Raw genomic sequence first — 24,158 nt, 5'->3', positions numbered from 1 at the left:
ATCGTCGGGCTCTGACCCCGGGCACGGCCAGAACCGTGCAAATTTTGTAAATTCTGTCTCACTGACTTCAATACTTAAACATTGACATCTCTGTTTCATGCCTTTGGAGAGGAGAGAGGTGTTTAATATACACAAAGTTTTGTCCTATACTTTGTTCAAAATTAAAAGTACAGAAATAAAGTTGGGATTAAACCATAATAAATTTAACATTTTTTGCCAAAAATATACTTCATAAAAATTTGCAAAAATACATTACAAAACAGTTCAAATTTCACACTTCAGGAAATACAAAAGAGATCAGATTTCTTCGATACAGAAACATGAAGTGCCTCACAATTCTTGCCCTTCCGTATTAAATGCAATATACAATGGCGTTACATAGTAAATACACAATGGGAAAAATCTCATCACCTTCTGTTGCTGCACAAAGCCTTCTCCTGTAGGCCCCATTCTAAAAAAAATGGCGCTCTGTGCTGATTGGCGCAGCCGCTTGACAGGATGTGACGTATGGTCGGAAAGGGCGTCACTGTTGCTGGGCAGACCAGAATCCGGCGGGAAGGGCGGCTGTTGTCGGTTTAGCCCCGGTGGGAGGGGCGGCTGTTCCGTCCGGTTGCTGTCGATCCTTTGACACGCAGTGCGGCTTCTTTGTTCCCTGATCCGAAGAATTGACTGAAAATGAGAGGCTTCGGCGGAGACCGTGACCGCGGAAGAGACCGGGGAAGGTAGGCTGGTGGCCAGGAATCCCCGTTGGCCGACCGAGGTGGCCGGGCCGCGGATGGAGAGAGTTTAAAGCAGAGCGGGTTGGGCCGACCAGACCAAAGGAGGGCCACGCTCCGGCACAGGCCTGAGCCCGACTTACGGGGCCTCCTATCGCTTTCACAGCCGCGCTTTGTGGAGGATCGGCCGGGGTGGGGACGGGGAGTAGACCGGGCCCGGGAGCTGTGGAAACCGGGTGGACCCGGGGGTGGGGGGAGTGGAAACTGGCCGGAGTGGGAGAAGCGGCCGGGCCCACGGAGGAGGGAAGTCGGCCTAGCCCAGCCAGCTTATTCCGGTTGGCGCCGGTCACCATGACCGGCCGAAGAAACAGAACCCGCCTTCCGTCCTTTTCACGCTCTGATTGGTATGGCAGTGAGGCTTCTCCCGATCTAATTGGTTCATTTTGCTGTCGGTTTGTGCCCCTGATCCCTCCGATTGGTTGGATTGTTTATCAATCACAACGCGTCACTGTCACGGTTTCGCCCCGATCCGGGTATTTGCACTGGGTAACTTGAAACATTAACTCCTTTTCTCTCTCTCTCTATTGTTTAACCTACTGTGTATTTTCAGAATTTGCAGTGTTTTGCTTTTATTTACACCGGGTTCACCTGGTGATGGTCACATAATCCCTCGGCACTCCGGCTATGGCAAGCCTCACACTGCCTGTGGCATTGCCGGGCCTGGCCCGCGGCGCTTAACAACATTTCAGTTGCTCCATTAATAATGTAACCCATGTGGCACATACTGATGTGGGGTCTATGTAGTCGAACTGCCCTATGGGCCCCGGTTGTATCTATTTCTGACTGAGATCAACCCTCTTTTGTTAGTAATGGCCCACGGTTTGGTGGAGGGCCTAATCGTGGAGGCCCATCACTTGGGAAGAAATTCGGGCAGCCTGGAGAACGCCTGAGGAAGAAGAAATGGGACCTGGAGGAGCTGCCTAAATTTGAGAAGAACTTCTATGTGGAGCACCCCGAAGTGGTTAGATTAAGCCCGGTGGGTATCCACGTTCAGCAAACTCCAGTGCAAATCTTTGTTGTAAAAGTTAGCAGTGAATAAATCACTTGCTGTATTCCAGAATCTTGGTGAGCCGTGTTAGAGTACGGTGCTTCTGGGTGCTGTTATGCTGGCTGCACAAACACAATGGGCTGAATGGCCTCCTGTGCTGTATCATTCATCTTTCAGATCTTCCAGGTGTCCCAACGTGCTTCAAAGCCAATGAATTACTTTTGAAGTGTAATCTCTAGTAGGCAAACAAGGGGCTATACTTTATCCTTGGTGAGCTAAGTCGCCTCTTTCTGTGCCTTAAACCTTCTATGATTTTCCAGTGAATTTTGATGTGTGCTCAGTAAGTTTAAAAAGTTGTAACTGTAAAGGTACCCAGCTTTTAATTGAGTTGGTTCTAAAATATCCCACATAAGAGACTTAACAAAAATGAGACTGCATGAAATTGGAAGTGGCCTATTGATAGGAATAGGGAATTGGTTAGGAGGTGGAAGATAGTATTGTGGAGAAAATATAACCACTCTCGAGTACACGGAATTAAAGCAAATAAGAACTTTGTTTCAAGCATGTGTAAGGGAGAAGCTCTCTGGTCACCCTTAGAAATTCTCAGTGGCACACAACCAAAAGCTTGATCAGAGGTAGGTTTCAAGGAACATCTTAAAGGAAGAAAGAGAGGTTTATGGAGGGGATTTCAGAGCTTAGGGCCAGGCCTGGGGTAAGAGCCGAAGGATCCCGGCTGCGCCCAGGGTCAGAGCTTAGGGCTTTGGTTTGGAGTGATTAAAATTGGTTAAGGTGATGGATTCAGAATCTTTTTTGGGCAGCGCAGTGGTTAGCACCGCAGCCTGACAGCTCCAGCGACCCGGGTTCGGTTCTGGGTACTGCCTGTGCCTCTTCTTCCCCCCCCCTTAAAGTAATACCACAACATCCCCCTTTTTTCTCATTTAAAGATGTCTTAAGATAATCGGAACTATTTACAATATAGCAATTGAAAAAGATATTAAACGTTTAAAAAATACAGCAACAAATTTACAAGTCTCAAGTCTCTAAAGCATATTGGAGATCTAATGATACGCCCCAACCTGGTCACGAAGTTTAATTTGTAGTTGCTGTACAGTCTCAGTTTTGACTCTGGAATATTGAGTTTGGGTCATGGCTTCGGACATGTCTTGTTGATAATGGGATTGCTTGGTGCTCCTTGGTCTGAAACGTCTCGAATTTGACAGTGGTTCCTCTGCTATGTCATCCCGTTGGATGTTCGTACTTTACCTTTTGTCTCGTGTCATCTTGTAATTGAGGAATTCCTTCAGGGTGCTGAGTTGCTGTATTTGTGCTCTCAGCTCTGCGATGGTATCCCTCTCCTTCTGAAGGTTATTCTGTAGTGCCCATCTGCACTCCTTGATCTTCAGATCAATTTCCAGTTGGACCTTGCAGTGCCTTGTTGGCTTCTTCATCTTGATTTTGAGTTTTGACTTGCTGAGTTTGTAGCCCAGCTCCTGCAGTGCCTGTTCCTGCTCATCACAGATTGTCCTTGTGGTCTGTAGGCTTAGCATTCGTGTTGATACTGTGGATCGTCACCAGTACGAGATTCTTACATGCTAGTCGGCCTGCGGTTGATGGAATATGGTATCCATGCTGTAACAGTTTGGTGTGATGGTGACTTGTTACTGCGCTGTGAGCTTGGCAGTGGTCGGTTGAGCCAAGTTTGCCATTTCTGTGAATATGCCATTTCTTCAGGATATGGCGCTGTAGAATATTGGTATGCGCACCTGTGTTAATCTTGGTCCAGAGTGTGTGCTTTCCAGTTTTTTGTGGGAAAATAATCTGGAAGGTAGCAAAGACTGATGGTATCAGTGTCAATGCAGCATGAGGTTGACAGTAAGAAATGCCTGCTCACTTCATGTGTCAGTGTTTTGGTCATGCTTTTGGTCTGGCTGGTCATCTTGTGGAAATTGTGCCTATGAAATTTGGACTGTTCCCTCTATCTGCTGTACTTGTGCATCCAACTGTGGCTTGTCTTGTGACTTGGCTTCCTTGCATTGGTGCTTCCAGTGCATTCTTTTGCCACATGCTTTGCAAAGCATCATGGAAGGCCAGACAATTTCTTGGATAATGTACAAGGCCACAATGCCTGCATGATTTGCCAGGCTTGGATGTGTTGACAGCAATGCTAATAGATGAAGTGCACAGGGATTGTAGGCTCATCCGGCCCATATGGATGGCTTCAAATTTACAAAACTTATAAGCAAGGAATCTAATCTGTAGCTTTCGGGTTGGTCAAGGAGGCCTTTTTGGAATGCTTCAGTGAGCGTGGAAGTTACCACAAGCTTGATAACACTGTCAGCTAGCTCAGCCTCAGAAAAATCGCAATTGAACCTCTTATCTCACAAATCGGCTTACAAACTGGTCTGATGGCTCCTTTAGCTGCTGCCAGAACGATAAACTGGAGACAGTGTGTTCTGAAGTTGAGTTTGACAACTGGTATTCCAACGTGGACCAGATTTTACTCTGGTCTTTTGAGTCATCCTCCGAAAGACGGGACGTACTTAACCTGTGGAGGCTTTCATTTCGAGTGGCAATTTTAGCTTTAATTGCTCGTCTATCTGGCTCTGCAACGGCCAAGTCAAGAAAACACAGCTCCATTCTGTGTCTGAATAACTTAAATTCAGTGAGGAGATCTGCTGCCTTCCAATTTAGGGATGGGAACTTCGTGCTCATCTTGTCATATTTTTATTCGTATGGGGGATGTGGGCTTCGCTGGCTAAGCCACCATTTGTTGCCCATCCCTAATTGCCCTCGAGGAGCTGGTGGTGAGCTGCCTTCTTAACTGCTGCAGTCTTTGGGGTGTAGATACACAACCTAATTGCGTTAGGAAGGGAGTTCAAGGATTCAGACCCAGCAACAGTGAAGAAATGGTGGTGATAGTTCCAAGTCAGGATGGTGAGTGGCTTGGAGGGGAACTTGCAGGTAGTGATCTTCCCATGCATCTGCTGCTCTTGTCCTTCTAAGTGGTAGAGATTGCGGGTTTGGAAGGTGCTGTTGAAGGAACCTTGGTGAGTTGATGCAGTGCATCTTGTAGATGGTGTACACTGCTGCCACTGTGCTTTGGTGGTGGATGGGGTGCCAGTCAAGCGGGCTGCTTTGTCCTGGAAGGTGTCAAGTTTCTTGAATGTTGTTGGAGCTACACCCATCCAGGCAATTGGAGAGTATTCCATCTCATTCCTGATTTGTGCCTTGTAGATGGTGGGAAGGCATTGGGGAGTCAGGAGGTGAGTTGCTCGCCACAGAATTCCCAGCCTCTGACCTGCTGTTGTAGCCAGAGTATTTATGTGGCTGGTCCATTTCAGTTTCTGGTCAATGGTGTTGTTAGTGGGGGATTTAGTGATGGTAATGCCATTGAACATCAAGGGAAGATGGTTAGATTCTCTCTTGTTTGAGATGGTCAGTGCCCACCTCTTGTGTGGAGCAAGTGTTCCTTGCCACTTATTGGTCCAAGCCTGTATGTTGTCCAGGTCTTGCTGCATATGGACATGGGCTGCTTCAGTATCTGAGGAGTCATGAATGGTGCTGAACATTGTGCAATCATCAGCGAACATCCCCACTTCTGACCTTATAATGGAGGGAAGGTCATTGATGAAGCAGCTGAAGATGGGTGGGTCTAGGACACTACCCTGAGGAACTCCTGCAGTGATGTCCTGGGACTGAGATGACTGACCTCCAACAACCACAACCTCTTCCTTTGTGTTGGGTATGACTCCAACCGGATGAGAGTTTTCCCCCTGATTCCCATTGACTCCAGTTTTGCTAGGGCTCCTTGATGCCATACTTGGTCAAGTGCTGCTTTGAAATCAAGGGTGGTCACTCTCCCCTCAGCTCTTGAGTTCAGCTCTTTTGTCCATGTTTGGATCAAGGCTGTAATGAGGTCATGAGCTGAATGGCCCTAGCAGAACCCAAACTGAGCATCAGTGAGCAAGTTATTGCTGAGCAAGTGCTGCTTGATAGCACTGTCGACAACCCATTCCATCACTTTGCTGATGATCGGGAATAGACTGATAGGGTGGTAATTGACTGGGTTAGATTTGTCCTGCTTTTTGTGTGCAGGAGACATACCGTGGCAATTTTTCACATTGCCAGGTAGATGCCAGTGTTGTATCTGTACTGGAACAGCTTGGCTAGGGGCGCAGCCAATTCTGGAGCACAAGTCTTCAGTCCTATTACGGGAATGTTGTCAGGGTTTTTGCAGTATCCAATGCCTTCAACCGTTTCTTGATGTCCGGTGGAGTGAATCTGATTGGCTGAAGACTGGCATCTGTGATGCTGGCAACCTCAGGAGGAGGCCGAGATGGATCATCCACTTGACATTTCTTGCTGAAGATAGATGCAGATGTTTCAGCCTTATCTTTTGCACTGATGTGCTGGGCTCCCCCATCGTTGAGGATGGGGATGTTTGTGGAGCCTTCGCCTCCTCTTCTCAGTTGTTTAATTGTCCACCAGAATTCACGACCAGATGTGGCAGGACTGCAGAGCTTAGATCTGATCTTGAACAGCGTCAGTGGCAAGAATAATGATTTTAAACTTGCACACCCGTTCAGAGGTTTAAGTTCTGTGGCACCACTGCCTTGCAGTACCCTGGATGGCCACACTTAATTGTCAGACTTGCTAGGTCACACCCACAAAGCTGAGTTTTGTTCCAAAATTTTAATGGTGATGGTCTTTTCCAGCCTTCTCAAGCCATTCAAGAAACTTATTTTCTGGCTGTCTGGAACGTTTGGTCGCACTCCCCCAACCCAAGCTCCTGATCCAGTGCGCAGTGGCACACCTCACTGAGTCGGTTATATTTTTTTTCTGTGCAAGCTGATTTCGCAGCTTGATTCAGGCTCCCATTCCCTTATTGTAGAGCTGTGGATTGAGACTCGAAGCCTGCCAGTCGACATGAGGTGTGATGTTGTGACGATGCAGACCTGCTGTGTGTTCACTAATATTATCCCAGAGTCACTTGCACAGGCTTTGATGCTGCCGTAAGGATCTGAGAAACCTGATAAGCTTTCAAAGCTTTGCAGGATCTGCAGAAACATGTAGTCAGCTCTTCAACAACCGCCAGCTACCACCATATTGTGTCCCTGTTTCTTGATACAAACACACCAATCACACAGACAAATCAGTGAATCTAACAAGTGAGTTATTTTATTGAAGATGCTAACTTATGTACAACAATACTAGGAATGTGGGGTAACGTGTCTAAACTCTGTAGCTGCTTCCAGCAACTGCCCAGAGTCATATGGGTCTCTACTTTGCATCCTGTCTGGTGAGGACAGCCGTTTTAGGTATCCCTTTAAAGTAATAACACAACAAATAGGTGTGTGCGCTATGGAAGCTCTATAATATAGCATGTATAGGTGGATGTAAACTGTTTTGTACTACATAGAATCTTAGATTGGAAATGTTGGAACACTGTTACAGGCATTGCGTTTAATTTATAGCTGGCGCCAGGACCAGAGGCCTAGTGAAAAGGATAAATAGGGTGGTTACAAGGACTTTTAAGCTTGTAAATGTGGGTGGTGGGGGGGGGAGGGCACAGGTGGAAAATGTAGTAGTAATAGTAGTTCAAAAACAAACATAGGGGAAGAGAGTTAGTAAAAGTCAGAAATTGTGCTTTAGACACCTCAGATATAGGGAAAGCTAAAAGACCAGGCGAGGGAACTAAGAAGTGTGAGAAAAACATTAGAGCTGAAGAACATGTTAGAATGTGTGACCCAAATAAGTGTCCTTAAGATAGATGCATGGAACTTAATGGACAAATGCAATTAATTGCTGCTGCAAATTCAACTTGGAAGCTATAACATAGTCTTGTAGTCATGTCTCTGCTACCATCGGGACTAGGAACTAAACTAAATATACCAGGTTATAAAGTCTTTAGGAAGATTATCTGACCTTAGCAGAGAGGTTAGTGACTAGGGGGCATAGATTTAAAGTGATTGGTAGGAAGATTAGAGGGGAGATGAGGAAAAACTTTTTCACCCAGAGGGTGGTGGGGTCTGGAACTCACTGCCTGAAAGGGTACATAACGTAAGAACATAAGGAATAGGAGCAGGAGTAAGCCATTTGGCCCCACAAGCCTGTCCCACTCTAAAGAGTAACCTTAGTGATTAGGAATGAATTTTTTTTGTCAATTGTGGAATGTGGGTGTCGCTAGCATGGCCAGCATTTATTGCCCATCCCTAATTGTCCTTGAGAAGGTGCTGGTGAGCTGCTGGTGCCTTGAACCTCTGCAGTCCATGTGGTGTAGGTATACCCACAGTGCTGTTGAGAGTTCCAGGAATTTGACTCAGTGATAATGAAGGAACAGTGATATTTTCAAGTCAGAATGGTGCATGACTTGAAACGAAAGGCTGACTTGTGTTTATGTAGTGCGTTGCATGACCACTGAACTTCTCAAAGCTCTTTACAGCCAATTAAGTACCTTTGAAGTGCATAGCAGACTCCCACAAACAGCCATGCAGCAATAACCAGATAGTCTGCGTTTGAAAGATAAATATTGACCAGGACATGAGAGATAACCACTGTTCTTTTTCAAAATAGCGCTGTTGGATCTTTTACATCCATCCGAGAGGGCAGACGGGGCTTCGGTTTAACGTCTCATCTGCACCTCTGCAGGAAGTGTCACCGGCTGCAGAAGCTTGAGCTCCGGGTTTCGGAACTCGAGCAGCAGCTGGAGTCACTGTTGTGCATCTGTGAGGCAGAGGACTGCATGGATAGCACGTTTAGGGATGTGGCCACAGCACAGATAAGGAGCAGGAAGGCAGATAGGGAATGGGTGTCCACCAGGCAGTCTAAGAGAGCCAGGCAGGTGGTGCAGGAGTCCCCTGATATGATCTCACTTGCTAATCGGTTTTCTGTTTTGGATGCTGGTGAGGCAGGTGGCTCCTCAGAGGAGTGCAGTCAGAGCCAAGTTTGTGGCACTACAGGTGGCTCAGCTGCATAGGAGGGGTGGAAGAGGAGTGGAAGAGCAGTAGTGATAGGGGATCATTAGTTAGGCAACAGGCATGCGTTTTTGTGGCAGTAAACATGACTCCAGGATGTCACGGAGAGGCTGCAGGGCATTTTTCTGGGGGAGGGTGAGCAGCCAGAGGTCGTGGTCCACATTGGTACCAATAGCATAGGTAAGAAGGGAGATGAGTTCCTGAAAGCAGATTTTAGGGAGCTAGGAAGGAGATTCAAAAGTAGGATCTCAGAAGCAGTAATCTCTGGATGACTCCCAGTCCCACGTGCAAGTGAGCATAGTAATAGGAGAATTGAGCAATTGAACACGTGGCTGGAGAACTGGTGTAGGAGGGAGGGCATCAGATTTCTGTGGCATTGGGACCGGTTCTGGGGCAGGTGGAACCTGTACAAGATGGACTGGTTGCATCTTAGCAGGACTGGGGCGAATATCTTCGCAGGAAGATTTGCTAGTGCTGTTGGGAAGGGTTTAAACTAAATTGTCGGGGGGAGGGGGGCGGGAACCTGAGTGGGAGCTCAGATTAGAGGGAAGCAAAACTGATAACTTGTCAGGGGTGTGGGGGACCAGGAGCAAGTATTCAAGAGGAATACCATATTTCCCCCCGCTTGATCAACCTCTTTGTCCTCCTTTGCTGAATTCTAAACTGCTCCCAATCCTCAGACTTGCTTTTACTGGCAATTTTATATGCCTCCTTTGGATCTAATACTATCTCTAATTTCTTTTGTAAGCCACAGTTGAGCTACCTTTCTGGTTTTATTTTTGCACCAGACAGGAATGAATAATTGTTGTAATTCATGCACACGTTCTTTAAATATTATCCATTGCCTCTCCACCGTCAACCCTTTTAGTAAAGTTACCCAATCTACCATAGCCAACTCGCGCCTCATACTTTTGTAGTTTCCTTTATTTAGATTCAGTACCCTAGTTTCGGATACAAAACTTGGAAGCATTGTGAACAGTGCGGAGGATAGTGTTGAACTTCAAAAGGACATAGACAAGTTGTTGCAATGGGCGGACAGTTGGCAGATGAAGTTCAATGCAGAGAAATGGGAAGTGATTCATTTTGGTAGGAAGAACCTAAAGAGACAATATAGAATAAAGGGTACAATTCGAAAGTGGGTGCAGGAGCAGAGGGACTTGGGTGTATATGTGCATAAGTCATTGAAGGTGACAGGACAGGTTGAGGGAGCAGTTAACAAAGCATACAGTGTCCTGGGCTTTATTAATGGAGGCCATAAAATACAAGAGCAAGGATTAGATTAGATTATGATTAGATTAGAGATACAGCACTGAAACAGGCCCTTTGGCCCACCGAGTCTGTGCCGAACATCAACCACCCATTTATACTAATCCTACACTAATCCCATATTCCTACCAAACATCCCCACCTGTCCCTATATTTCCCTACCACCTACCTATACTAGTGACAATTTATAATGGCCAATTTACCTCTCAACCTGCAAGTCTTTTGGCTTGTGGGAGGAAACCGGAGCACCTGGAGAAAACCCACGCAGACACAGGGAGAACTTGCAAACTCCACACAGGCAGTACCCGGAATCGAACCCGGGTCCCTGGAGCTGTGAGACTGCGGTGCTAACCACTGCGCCACTGTGCGATGTTATGTTGAAATAAAAACAAGAAATGCTGGAAATAGCAGATCTGGCAGCATCTGTGGAAAGAGAAGAGTCACTGACCTGAAACGTTAACTCTGCTTCTCTGCCCTGAGTCAAAAACGACCCCTGCTGGGTAATTATTTGAAGACCGGTGCCTTCCAGTAACTCCTTACAATCCATACCTCTCAGTGACCCTTGTAAAAGCAAAAAAAGAATCCATGGACTCCTTTTCAGTTTTAAAACGCAAATCTTCAAAATTTAACAAAAAAAGGAAGCACTCATAACACAGCTACTGAATGCAGTAAACTGGGTAAAATGACAGAAGTGAGGTGTTCAAAAAAAAAAATTAATGTGGTACAGAATCAGTTTACACACTTAAGGGGAAAGAGCTCTACTTGTCAAAAAAGACAGATATGGACAAATAAAGGGGCAAGAGACAACATAAAACTAAAAGAAAAAACATACAAAAATGTTTTTAAAAAAGCAGACTGGCAAGTAGGAATGAGACAAAGAATAGCAAGAGGTGACAAAATAGTTGGTCAGAGCTACCAGAGGCGTATGAAGAGAAACTTGAAAAGAATATCGAAAGATACACACTACATTTTTTGCAATTATATTGGGTAAATGGGTCCCTTAAACTGATAATGCTGATATTGTCAATGAAAATAAGGAAGTGGTGGACTTGCTGAATAATCACTTTGCATCAGCACTAATAGAGGAAGAGATCAGCATGCCAGACCTCCCAAGGAAATGAATATTGACTCACCAAAATTAACATAAGCAAAACAACATATTTGTAGAAAATAATGACCCTAAGGCAGCCTCACAGCTCCAGCGACCCGGGTTCAATTCTGGGTACTGCCTGTGCGGAGTTTGCAAGTTCTCCCTGTGACTGCGTGGGTTTTCGCCGGGTGCTCCGGTTTCCTCCCATAGCCAAAGACTTGCAGGTTGATAGGTAAATTGGCCATTATAAATTGCCCCTAGTGTAGGTAGGTGGTAGGGGAATTGTGGGTTATATGGGGTTAATGTAGGATTAGTTGTTGGTCAGCACTGACACGGTGGGCCGAAGGGCCTGTTTCAGTGCTGTATCTCTAAATAAAATAACATAAAAGGAATGACAAATCCCCAGGACTAGATGGTTTCCCTCCCAGAGTAGGTGAGAACTTGCAGGTACCCTAAATACGATATTACAACATTCTCTTGATTAGGGAGCCATTCCTTTAAATTGGAAAATTACTCATTACTCATTAAGAGAGTTGAGAGGAAAACCAGGGAATTCTAGACCAGTTAACCTAACATCTGTTGTTGGGAAATTATAAGAGCTTATACAAAATTTAAGGTGTTCAGTCACCCTATCATTTTCAGCTTATCAGAGACAGGCTTCATGCGACTAAAGGGTAGATCATGCCTGATCAACATGATTGAATTTTTTTTGAAGCCAAGTTCCTCATAGGAGACTGTTGGCCAAAATTAATGTCCATGAATTTGAAGGCAGATTGCTGTCTTGGTTAGGAAATTGGCATAAGATTATGAAGAGCTATTATTGGGTTACGTGAATGGTAAAACTGGCAAATGGATTTCAGCGTAGGCAAATATGAGGTCATCCAATTTGGACCTAAAAAAGATTAGAACAGGGTACTTTCTAAATGGTGGAAAGCTAGAACCAGAGGAAAATGATGGCACAGAAGGGGGCCATTCAGTCCATCGTGTCTGCACCGACCGGAAAAAAAACTAGCTGCCTAATCAAATCCCACTTTCCAGCACCTAGTCCATAGCCTTGCCAGCTACAGCACTTCAGGTGCATGTCCAGCTACCTTTTAAATTGAGTTGAGGGTTTCTACCTCCATCACCATTCCTAGCAGTGAATTCCAGACACCCAGCAACCTCTGGGTGAAAAGGTTTTTCCTCATGTCCCCTCTAATCCTTCTACCAATCATCTTAAATCTGTGCCCCCTGGTAATTGACTTCTCCGCTAGGGGAAACCGGTCCTTTCTGTCTACTCTATCTAGGCCCCTCATAATTTTGTACACCTCAATTAAGTCACCCCTCAGCTTCCTCTTCTAAGGAAAACAACCCTAGCCTAACAAATCTTTCCTCATAGCTGCAACCTTAGAGCCCTGGCAACATTCTTGTAAATCTCCTCTGTACTCTCTCCAGAGCAATTATGTCCTTTCTGTAATGTGGTGACCAGAACTGTATGCAATACTCCAACTGTGGCCTAACCAGCATTTTATACAGTTCCAGCATTACATCCCTGCTTTTGAATTCTATACCTCAGCCAATAAAGGAAAGCAATCCAAAAGCCTTCTTCACCACTCTTATCTACCTGTCCTGCCACCTTCAGGGACCTGTGCTCATGCACTCCAAGGTCTCTCACTTCTTCTACCCCTCTCAATATCCTCCTGTTTATTGTGTATTCCCTCACTTTATTTGCCCTTCCCAAATACATTACTTCACACTTATCTGGATTGAATTCCATTTGCCACTTTTCCGCCCACTCAACCAAACCCTTGATATCTTTCTGGAGTCTACGACTGTCCTCTTCACTATCAACTACACTCCAATTTTTATGTCATCAGTAAATTTCCCAATCATGCCTCCCACATTTAAGTCCAAATCATTAATATATACCATAAACAGCAAGGGACCCAACACTGAGCCTTGTGGAACACCACTGGAAACAGCTTTTCATTTGCAAAAACATCTGCTGACTACTAACCTTTGTTTCCTGTCCCTGAGCCAATTCTGGATCCAACCTGCCACATTCCCCTGTATCCCATGGGCTTTCATTTTACTGACCAGTCTGCCATGTGGGACCTTGTCAAATGCCTTACTAAAATCCATGTAGACCACAGCCACTGCACTTCGCTCATCAATCCTTCTTGTTACTTCCTCAAAAAACTCAATTAAGTTAGTAAGACATGACCTTCCCTTAACAAATTCATGCTGACTATCCCTGATTAATCCGTGCCTTTCTAAGTGGCAGTTTATCCTGTCTCTCAGAATAGATTCTAACAATTTACCCACCACCGAGGTCAGAGTGACCCGCCTATAATTATTTGGCCTATCCCTGGCACCCTTTTTAAACAATGGTCCAACATTTGCAGACTTCCAATCGTCTGGTACCTCTCCTGTACCTATTGAGGATTTGAAGATGATCCTCAGCACACCCGCTATTTCTTCCCTGGCTTCCTTTAACAACCTGGGATGCAATCCATCCGGCCCGGCCCCACTTTCAAGGATGCCAGGCCCTCGGTTACTTAAACTCTCATTATGCTTATCTAATACTTCACACTCCTCCTCTTTAACTACAATGTCTGCATCAACCCTCTCCTTTGTGAAGACAGAGACAAAAAACTCATTAAGAATCCTGCCCACATGTTCTGCATCCAGGCATAAGTTCCCTTGTACATCCCTGATGGGCCGTACCCTTTCCTTAGTTATCCTCTTGCTCTTAATGTACAGATAAAAGCATCTTTGGGTTTTCTTTGATTTTACCTGCCAATAATTCTTCATGTTCACTCTTTGTTTTTCTGGTTTCCTTTTTTCCTTCACCCCTGCACTTTCTATATTCCTCTAGGCTTTGTAAAAAGTGTTTTGTGATCGTCATAAGCTTTCTTTTTCTGCTTTAACTTACGCTGTAAACTTCTAGATAACCAGGAGGCTCTAGATTTGGCAGTACCACCCTTTATCTTTGTGGGGACGTGCCTACTCTGTGCCTGTAGAATCTCGCTTTTGAATGCCTCCCACTGGTTTGCCACTGATTTTCCTTCAGCAGCTGTATCTAGTCCACTTTCGCCAAGTCACCATTCAGCTTCTTAAAATTTGCCTTCTCCCAGTTTAGAACTTTTGCTCCTGTTTTATCTTCGCCCTTTTCCATGATTATGCTGAAACTTACTGTATTATGGTGTCACTGTCTCCAAAATGGTCACCCATTGTTACTTCCTCCACTTGCTTGGCTTCATTACTGAAGACTAAATCTAGACTTGCTCCCCCTCTCGTTAGGCTTGGCTAAAAAAGTGGTCTTGAATGCAATTCAAGAATTTTGTCCCCTCTGTGTCCTCCAGACTGTTTGCATCCCAGTTGATATTGGGGTAGTTGAAATCCCCAACTATTATTGTCCTATAGTTTTTGCACTTGTACATTTGCCTGCATATTTGTTCATCTACCTCCCTCTCACTATTTGCAGGTCTGTAGTACACTCCTAGTAGTGTGGCTGCCCTTTTTTTAAATTTCTGAGCTCCATCCATATGGCCTCATTTGATGATTCATATAGCATATCATCCCTCCTCAAAGCTGTTATTGATTCCTTAACTAATAATGCTACACCCCCTCCTTTTCTTTTTATCTCCCCCTCTATCCTGCCTGAAAACTTTATATCCAGGGATGTTGAGTTGCCATTCTTGCCCCTCCTTAAGCAAAGTTTCCGTTATAACAACAATATCCTGTTGCCACTGTCTATCTGTGCCCTCAGCTCATTGACTTTATTTACTATACTTCTTGCATTTAAATAAATGCCCTTTAACACTGCCAAATTCCTGTGCTGCACACTTTTTAACCTTTGCTTCTCCTGTCTTTCAGAGTCACTTGTTAATTTTCTGCCTCCTGTTCCCTGCCCTGAAATTGTCCTATTTAAGACTGCGCTCAGGTTCCCATCTCCCTGCCAAACTAGTTTTAAACTATCCCCAACAGCAATAGCAAACCTTCCCGCAAGGATATTTGCCCTAGTCCTGTTCAGGTGCAGACTGTCCGGCTTGTACAGGTCCCACCTTCCCCAGAACGGGTCCCAATGCCCCAGAAATCTGAAGCCCTCCCTCCTGCACCATCTCTCCAGCCATACATTCATCTGGTTTATTATTTCTATACTCAGTAGCACGTGGCCTTGGGAGTAATCCGAGGATTACTACCTTTGAGGTCCTGCTTGCTAATCTCGTTCCTAACTCCCTAAACTCAGCCTGCAGGACCTCATCCCTCTTCCTATATCGTTGGTACCAATGTGGACCACGACCTCTAGCTGTGCACCCTCGCCCTCCAGAAGCAGTAGAGGTCCAAAGAGACGAGTGGGTCCAGGTACATAGGTCATTAACTTTGATTATTTTCTGTATCTGCTTAGGACATTTTAATGAAATGTTGGTCTTTATTTCTAGAGGACTAGAATACGAGGGAGTAGAAGTCATGCTGCATGCTTCAGCTGTGGTCTAACCAGGGCTTTGTAACCAGCTGGAGTGCTGGGAGTAGTTCTGGGCAGTGCACCTTAGGAAGGATATATTGGCCTTGGAGGGTGTGCAGCGTAGGTATACCGGAATGACACCTGGTTTAAATTATGAGGCAGGTTTATACAAACCAGGGTTGCATTGGAATTTGCAAAGTTAAAGGGTGATTTGATCATTTACAAGATATTAAGGGGGGCAGATAGGATAGATAGAATCTATTTTTGCTGGTTAGGGAGTCTCGGACTAGGGGCATAGTCTAAAAATTGGAGCAAGACCTTTCAGAAGTGCATTTAGGAAACACTTCTACCACCCTTCGCATGTAGAAGTTTGGCATTCTCTTCAGATGACAATTACTGCTAGATCAATTGTAAATTTGGAATCTAAGATTGATAGATTTTTGTTAACTGAGAGAATTAAGGGATATGGGACAAAGATGGGTATAAGGAGCTAGATTGCAAGCCAGTCATGATCTCATTGAATAGTGGAACAGACTCTGGGCTATATGCTGTTCCTGTGTTCCTAGCTATGACTGAGCACGTTGCTGTTCACAATTCATATGGAGAAGAGGTATCATGCACAAACCCATCTAACAACATAAGCAACAAACCAGCTTTTTCTGCACTGTTACCAAGCTATTGCATCATATTACATGCACACTTCATCTTAAAAATCTGTTATTCGGTGCCTGCCACGTCTTTGGGACGTCATTGCTGTTATGTTGGCAAACCTGGGAGTCAGCTTACAGGTTGCTTTCCAACAAAAAGCTTTGATAAATATCCAGGTGAGGTGAAAGTAATTGGCTTCGACGCCAAGGCTGTATTTGACTGAGTATGGCTTCAAGGGACCCTAGCAAAATTGAAGTCAGTGGGAATCAGGAAAACCCTCCATTGGCTGGAGTCATGCCTAGCACAAAGGAAGATCGTTGCGGTTATTGGAGTCCAGTAATCTCTCCGTCCCAGGACATCACTGCAGGAGTTCCTCAGGGTAGTATCCTAGGCACAACCATCTTTAGCTGCCTCAACAATGACCTGTCCATCATAAAGTTTGAAGTGGGGATGTTCGCTGATTGCATAGTTTTCAGTCCCATTTGTGACTTCTCAGATACTGAAGCAGTTCCTGCCCTCATGCATCAAGACCTGGACAACATTCAGGCTTGGGCTGATAAGTGCCAAGTAACATTTGTGCCACACAAGTGCCAGGTAATCATCTCCAACAAGAGAACCTAACCATTTCCCTTTGACAGCATTTCCCAAACCCGTGACCTGTACCAGATATAAGCACAAGGGCAGCAGATGCATGGGAACACCACCACCTGCAAGTTTCCCTCCAAGTCTCTCACCATCCTGACTTGTAACTATATCGCTGTTCCTTCACTGTCGCTGGGTCAAAATCCTGGAATTCCTTTCCTGACAGCACTGTGGAAATACCTACACCACATGGATTGTAGCAGTTCAAGGCATGGCTCACCCTATTTGCCCTTGAGAAAGTGGTGATGCACAGTAAATGCTGGCCTTGCCAGCGATGCTCACATCCCATAAACAAATTTTTTTTTAAAGTATTATTGAAGATGGTAGTGAGGTAAATGTTGGCCGGGGCATGCTAGCCATTTTTAGTAGAGGAAAATGCAGAATCATTCAAAATTTGCAGATGATACCCTTAAACTTGGCGGGGGGGGTGGCGTGTGCTTGAGATATAGCTAACAATGAGGAAGAACATGGCATAATACCTGAAAAATTTGGTTACTTTCAGATTTGGCACTTATGTGAAAGATGAAATTTAACACACAAATGTAGAATGATATTTGATCAAGTAGAAGCATTACTTATATCTTAGAAATAAGAAACTGAATGAGGTGAAAGAGCAAAGGGATCTAGGGATGCATCTGAACAAAACTTGAAAAGTAGCATTGTAGATCAGTAAAGGAACTTATGCTAACCACGCACTGGGATTTATTTCCCAAGTTGGGCTTGGCTCTTCTTCACCCTAGAGGTGACCTAATAGAGCTCTTTACAATTTTGAATGGGCTGGGCAGGATAGCTGTGGAGAGAATGTTTCCAGTTGTGGGAGAATTTGAAACTAGGGGCCATAAACACAAGATAGTTACTAATAAATTCAGTAGGGAAATAAGGAAAACTTTCTTTGCTCAGAGTGTTTAGAATGTAAACTTGCCACTACACAAAGTGATTTGAGGTAAATTGCTTGGATGCTTTCAGTAGGAAATTGGGTAAGGTCATGAGCAAAGAGGGAATAGAAAGATATGCTGAAAGGCTGAGATGAAGTAGATGGGTTGGGAGGAGACTCATGGGGTATAAACACCAGCATAGACTATTTGGGCTGAGTGATCTTTTTCTGTGTATATATTCTATGTGTAATATAGGGATAAGTACATTCTGCTTTTGAAATGTGTTTTAGGATCCGGAGGGACTAGTTGTAGGAAAATAAGAGTTCTGGCTTCTCACCCCTGTGGAGTGGGAAATGAAAGAGGTTGTGATTGTTGGTAATGCATTTGGGGAGGGCAAACAAAGTAAAGGAATACACAATAAATGGGAGGATATTGAGAGGGATAGAAGAAGTGAGAGACCTTGGAGGTCCCTAGAGGTGGCAGGACAGGTAGAATGCTTTCCTTTATCGGCCGAGGTACAGAATACAAAAGGAGACCTAATGCTGGAACTGTATAAAACTCTGGTTAGGTCACAGCTGGAGTATTGCGTACAGTTCCAGTCACCACATTACAGGAAGGACATAATTACTGTGGAGAGGAGGTTTGGGAGAATGTTGCCAGGGCTTGAAAGTTGCAGCTATGAGGAAAGATTGGATCGGCTGGGGTTGTTTTCCCTTGAACAGAAGAGGTTGACAGTAATTGAGGTGTACAAAAGGAAGGACCTATTTCCTGTAGCGGAGAGGTCAGTTGCCAGGGGGCACAGATTTAAGGTGATTGGTACAAGGATTAGAGGGGACATGAGGAAAAGCTTTTTCACCCAGCGGGTGGTGGGTGTCTGGAATTAACTGCCCAGATCGATAGTCGTGGCAGAAACCCTCAACTCATTTAAAAAGTACCTGGACATGCACCTGAAGTGTTGTAACCTGCAAGTCTACGGACCAGGTGCTGGAAGGTGGGATTAGATTGGGCGACTAGTTTTTTTTTAGCCAGCGCAGACACAATGGGCTGAATGACCTCCTCCTTTGCTGCAACTTTTCTATGGTTCTATAATTTGTATCGTCGTTAGTTATTAAGTGAATTTCTGATCTATGTGCTTAACAGTTTTGTCTCTGGAAGAAGTTGAATTGTATGAGCATTCACATGTATAAAAATGTGCCTTGTGCCTCGGGTGCTGTATTAACTATCTGTGCTGGTTTTGGAGATTTGTGAATTTAACCAAGAATTGGCAAACTTAGTAAACCATTTGAGGTGTTAAGTGACGGAATGGCATAAGTATTGTCACTGAAAGCTAGGGATTCTCCATTGTTCTCTCTGTCTACCAGGAGTTTAGGTGATGTGTTGAAATTGCTGAACTGTTTTAATTGAAACTGCTTTTTGACTCTTGGCAGTATGATATTGAGGACTTCCGTCGAAAGAAAGAAATTACAACAAAAGGAACAGAATGCCCAAAACCAGTGTTCCAGTTTCACCAAGCGAATTTCCCTTGTGAGTATCAGCCACATCTGAAGTTTCACCTTTTGCACTTTTTTCCCCTCTTGGCTCTTTTCTCTGTTTTGTTCTTCTCCCTGCTTTATTTAATATGTGTTGTGTATATGTTAATCTTTATATATAAAATACATAATATTGCAAAGAGTAATTTGTATTCAGAGTGTTGGGTTATTTTAATCTAATTTTCTATTGCTGTGTGGGAGCGCGACTACAAACAGGTGGATTGTGTAGGTAAAATTCAGAAAATGTGCAACAATGGGATCAAAGTGGGTGAATTGAGATTCCAGGCAGGTGTATTTTAACATTTGTCTTGCCGTTGGACAGAAACATTTAATGTAGAAAAGTTCCATTGTTTCTGATTTTACCTACAGAGAAGAGCTTATAAATAAAAAAGTGGCCATAGATTTGAGGCTTGCTAGGGACACACTGGTTTATTTTGGGTTATACGTATTAAACTATGGAAAAATGAGCTGTTTGTTGCAGAATGCATTCCTTCCATCAGTCATGGGCTGTAATGTTGCACGGGGCTGGTAGCTAAGGCATTCCTTCGCCAAGGCTACCTGTTAGAGGGGTCGATGAACGAGTAGCATTGGTGATTTTAAAACAAAACTGAAAGTGCTGGCAACATCCAGCAGATCTGTCCACACCCCACAGGTTCAGTGTTGACGTTCAGGGCTGGAAAAAATTACAGGGGAACAGCATTTACAAAAGGAATGGAACATAGAAGGGAGGATAAAACACATGCATACAAGCATGTGTGTTCTCACAACTAGCGTGACCTGGAAAACAGGAGATTAAATATCTGAATTGATATTAAGAGAAATAACGTTTTACATATCGCACCATCGTTCTTGTGCGCCTTCCCCTCTTCTGTTCTGTTTTTAAATGCTGTTCATCTGTAATATCCAGTTATTAGGAAGGATCTGCACCGTAAGTAATAACTTAGCTGCTCTCACTATTGGTTGTCTGAATCATAATGTAAATGTTTTGCTTTTCATTTCCTAGCCTACGTAATGGATGTTCTGTGTTCACTGAATTTTGTGGAGCCGACACCAATCCAGTGCCAGGGCTTTCCTGTGGCACTCAGTGGGCGTGATATGGTTGGAATTGCACAGACTGGATCTGGCAAGACTCTGGCTGTAAGTACTCTAACATTTTCCCGTTTTGTGTGCAAGAGTAAAATTTGATAAATCTTGGGTCAGTTAGTTATTGTCGGTTTAAATTACACCTAAAAGTTGTATTCATTTGAAGCTGTTCAGTCTTTCACATTCTGATATCCAGGAGTAAGTAGCCACTTGAGTACACTGAGCCATGCAGGCATATGGCCTTCCTTTCAACATCACTATCTGCATTTAAAAAAAACTTCCTTTTTCTGGCAACCCAAGATGATGATTTTTGTACTCTGAATCTTTGGATGTTTAGTCGGTACCTTCAATCTTTGAAAAGCTAAGAATAGATTCCTTGATTTTTATATAACCTTAAATAAATATGGATTTCTGGTTTCAGAAAGCATGGATTCATTTCAGAAGTTGATCAGCAAGGCTGCTAAGAACTGCCCACATGGTGCCCATTTATGTTAGTTTTTGATGTCTACCCCAGATCATGCACTATTTTCACTTGCATCTTGACTGACACTTCAGTACATTACTACATTCTTTCAGCTGTCTTTCAGCTGAGACAATAAACCAAGGCTCTGACTTCCTTCTAATTACATATAAAAATGATTATGGTCATATTCAAAGAAAGGCAGGAAATTTCTGGCTGACATTCTCCCGCAGCCAACATTTAAAAAAAAAAATAGTTAACTGGCTTTTCATTTCAATGCTGTTTGTGGGACTTTGCTGTGCACAAACTGGCTGATGTGGCTACCTATAAAACAACCATGAAAGATGACATACAAATGCACATGCTCTCTTTGGTGCTCTAGAATTATCATATTAGAATAGTTTCACTCAATAGTCTACGTAGCAAGGCCTCTGCTACAAATAAAGTGACGAGACGTTGGTGTCCGTCATCAGTGCTGAGACACTTCCCCAGCTAGTGCTTGCATAATACCAAAGATACAGCTTCATCTAGACCCCCACAATCTTCTCGAACCTTTTATTGACAATGGAATTAAATGTCACCAAGTATTATTGAATCCTCTACCAAAGGTGTAAGCTTGTGTGTACCGTATTTCCTGGGTCCTAGTTCTCTCTCTTGATGCTGGTATAGCCTCTCAAATATCCTTCACATTCTTAAGAGCACTACCTTTGCTCGGACTCTATCTGGATCTGGTTGACTTATCTACAATTTCACTTTCAAACACAACATTGAATTCATCATATGATTGCTTCTGCATAAATGTTTGCATGCTGTTCAGCTGTTAATGATTAATGAGCCAGATTTGTTTAAATCTAATATGGCATGCTCCATATTACCCATATAACTTGTGTGGATCCCAAGAGACACTGCTAGGATGTGAACTTTCATATTTGGGCAAATGAGTCTCTCAATCATTGAAAATAAAAACGATATCTGGGGTAAGATAGTAGGATGTAAAGAATTCGTTTTATATTGACTTCTCCCCTCCCCCATGTTGCTAGACAAGGTAGTAGTCGATTAAGTAATATATCCGATATGATGTGGCTGCCTTGCCCCCAGGTTCCGACCTAGGTGGGTTTATTGTTGAATCCAGAACTTGGCGTTCTGTTTTTCCGTCCAAGTTTTTTTTAAGTCATCAAAATGTTGGTGTCACTGGCATTTATTTCTCCATTGTCACTTACCCTTAAATTGGTATTGGGCCATCTCAACTAACCCACAATTTTGGCCTTGGCTCAGTTGCTAGCACTGTTGCCTCTGAGTCAGTTGTTGAGGGGGTTTAGAGCCACTTCAAAGACTTGAAGCAGCTAAAGATAATTGGGCGTAAGACACTGTCCTGAGGGATTCAGCAACATCCTGGGGCAGCTGATTGGCTTCCAACCAACTCCAGGGAGAGTTGCCTTCCCTACTAGGACTCTTGGTGCCATACGCAGTCTAAATTGCAATGTAGGATTAATTTTTATAGATGTTAAGAGTGTCATTAAGAACCCAGTTAAGTGCAGTCAGTTTTTTCAGTAAAATTCTGTCTGCGTCTGCTGACATCGCAACCACTATGTGGCGCAGTACTAGCACATGCGCAAATGCAGACTTTTTCACTGCAGCATCACTGTCTGCAACATCGTAGGCAGTTGCCAGTAGTAAAGATGGCGCTTCTCAATTTATGACAAAAAACAAATTCAACCCAAAAATCCCCTCAATGGCTGCCATCACCGCCTCCATTCCACCCCCAACAGTCCTCCGCTCCCTCCTGCCATTGCACTTCTCTTTGCTGCCCCCTCCTGCGCCCGTCGTCTTGCCGTTTGCTCCCCGCTGCCTTCCCTTTGCCCCTTGCTCCGGCCTCACTGCTCCCCACCCCCACTCCGGCCACTTGCTCCAGGTCACACCACTTCTCTCCTCGGTCAGTCGCTCCCACGCTCTATCGTTCCCCGCAACGCCAACTGAAGAAGCAAGGTGGGCCGCGAGGAGTGGACGGGGCAATGTGGGAGTGAGTGGCCAAGAGGAAGGAAGCGGCGTGGCTTGAAGGAAGTGGGAGGCAAGCGACCGGAGAGCGGGGATTTTGGTGGGGTGGGGAGCGCGAGGAGCGGGGAACAATTGGCCGAGGGGAGGGGGAGCAGCTTCGAGGTCTGGGGCAAGCAGCTGGAGGGGGGTTGGGGTTGGGTGGGAGTGAGTAGATGGGGGGGAAGCGGGTGGGGGTAGGGAGTGGATCGAGTGGGCTGAAGTAGCGTTTGAAGCAGGGATGGTGGGAGGGAGCAGGATACTGTTCAGGTGAATGGAGATGACTATTGACATTGCGCATTGACGTCATGTGCACATTCATACTGGCAAGCTGGCAAATGTTCGCACACATTGACATCCACGATCGCTCTGCTCCTGCTCTGTTGTCAGGAGTCACTTTGTAAAACTATAGGTAAAGCTGGCAGCAGGAAGGGACACTGCTAGATGTAATATAATGTGGCGCGGTTTGAGTGAGTTTTATTTGTTTTCACTGCGGGGAAAACAAACTCTGTGCTTAAGGTCTCCATAACACATCGGTTTTGGTACACAATAGTGACTGGGCAATGTATGGCGTCAGTATTGTTCGACTGTAATGTGACAGTTTAACCAGTAAATGTATAACATGATTAGATTATGGAAAGGATTGTAACTGAGTTTTTGTTTTCTAGTACTTACTGCCAGCCATTGTGCATATCAACCACCAGCCATTCCTGGAGCGTGGCGATGGTCCCATTGTGAGTGCTTTACTTTAAATCTTTAAACACATTGGAATTATCTCTGTTAGTAGATTGTTTCTTGTGGAAACATTTTATAGTTTGGATGGTGGTTATTGGTTGCAAGATTGTTGAGAAACTTGAGTTAGCTTGGCTCAAATGGTGCATTCCTACATGCATCAGTAGAATGTGGCATCAAGCCCCAACATTTACTTGAGCACATAATTCAGGTTGACACTCCAGTATAGTCCTGACTGACTACTGTATGTTGAAAGTGTCTTTTCAATGAAATGTTAATCTGAGACGCGAACCTTTCTCTTCAGATGAACATTAAGGAACCTTTGGGAGGGAATTCTTCCACTGTCCAGCCCAACATTCCTCCCTCAACCGCATCCGCTGAAAGCAGATTTGCAGACCATTCTGTTGGCTTTCCATAAAATCCTAAGTGCAAAATGTTGCCACATTTGTCTACATAACAGCCACTTTTCAAAATAACCCATGTGAAGCACCTTTCAATGTTTGAGGATCTTGCTAAGGTGTTATGTAAAGGGAAATCTTTCATTATACTCTTAGTGAATTTCTGAACCTTCTGACGGAAGGAATTAAGAGTTGAAATTTGTGCAAGAGACTCTTAAG

The 24,158-nt window shown here is 44.4% G+C and overlaps 1 protein-coding gene across 2 annotated transcripts in view; it reads left to right on the top strand.

Moving 5' to 3' along the window:
* Positions 1-573: 573 nt before the first annotated feature.
* Positions 574-24,158, top strand: part of LOC137353253 (probable ATP-dependent RNA helicase DDX17) — a 54,520-nt gene continuing 30,935 nt past the window's right edge. Inside the window, exons 1-5 of one of the 2 annotated variants that reach the window (XR_010969825.1) lie at positions 574-722; positions 1,584-1,752; positions 19,134-19,230; positions 20,239-20,372; positions 23,478-23,543. Coding sequence is in view for 1 of the 2 variants with exons in the window: in XM_068019328.1 (XP_067875429.1) it covers positions 676-722; positions 1,584-1,752; positions 19,134-19,230; positions 20,239-20,372; positions 23,478-23,543 (513 nt within the window). In the remaining variant the exon portion in view is untranslated. The remainder of the gene's footprint in view (positions 723-1,583; positions 1,753-19,133; positions 19,231-20,238; positions 20,373-23,477; positions 23,544-24,158) is intronic. The other variant, XM_068019328.1, reaches the window with a different exon arrangement.

This window comes from Heterodontus francisci, chromosome 41 (genome assembly GCF_036365525.1).
Source record: "Heterodontus francisci isolate sHetFra1 chromosome 41, sHetFra1.hap1, whole genome shotgun sequence".
Classification (NCBI taxonomy): domain Eukaryota; kingdom Metazoa; phylum Chordata; class Chondrichthyes; order Heterodontiformes; family Heterodontidae; genus Heterodontus; species Heterodontus francisci.
This window is presented reverse-complemented; position numbering and strand designations above follow the sequence as displayed.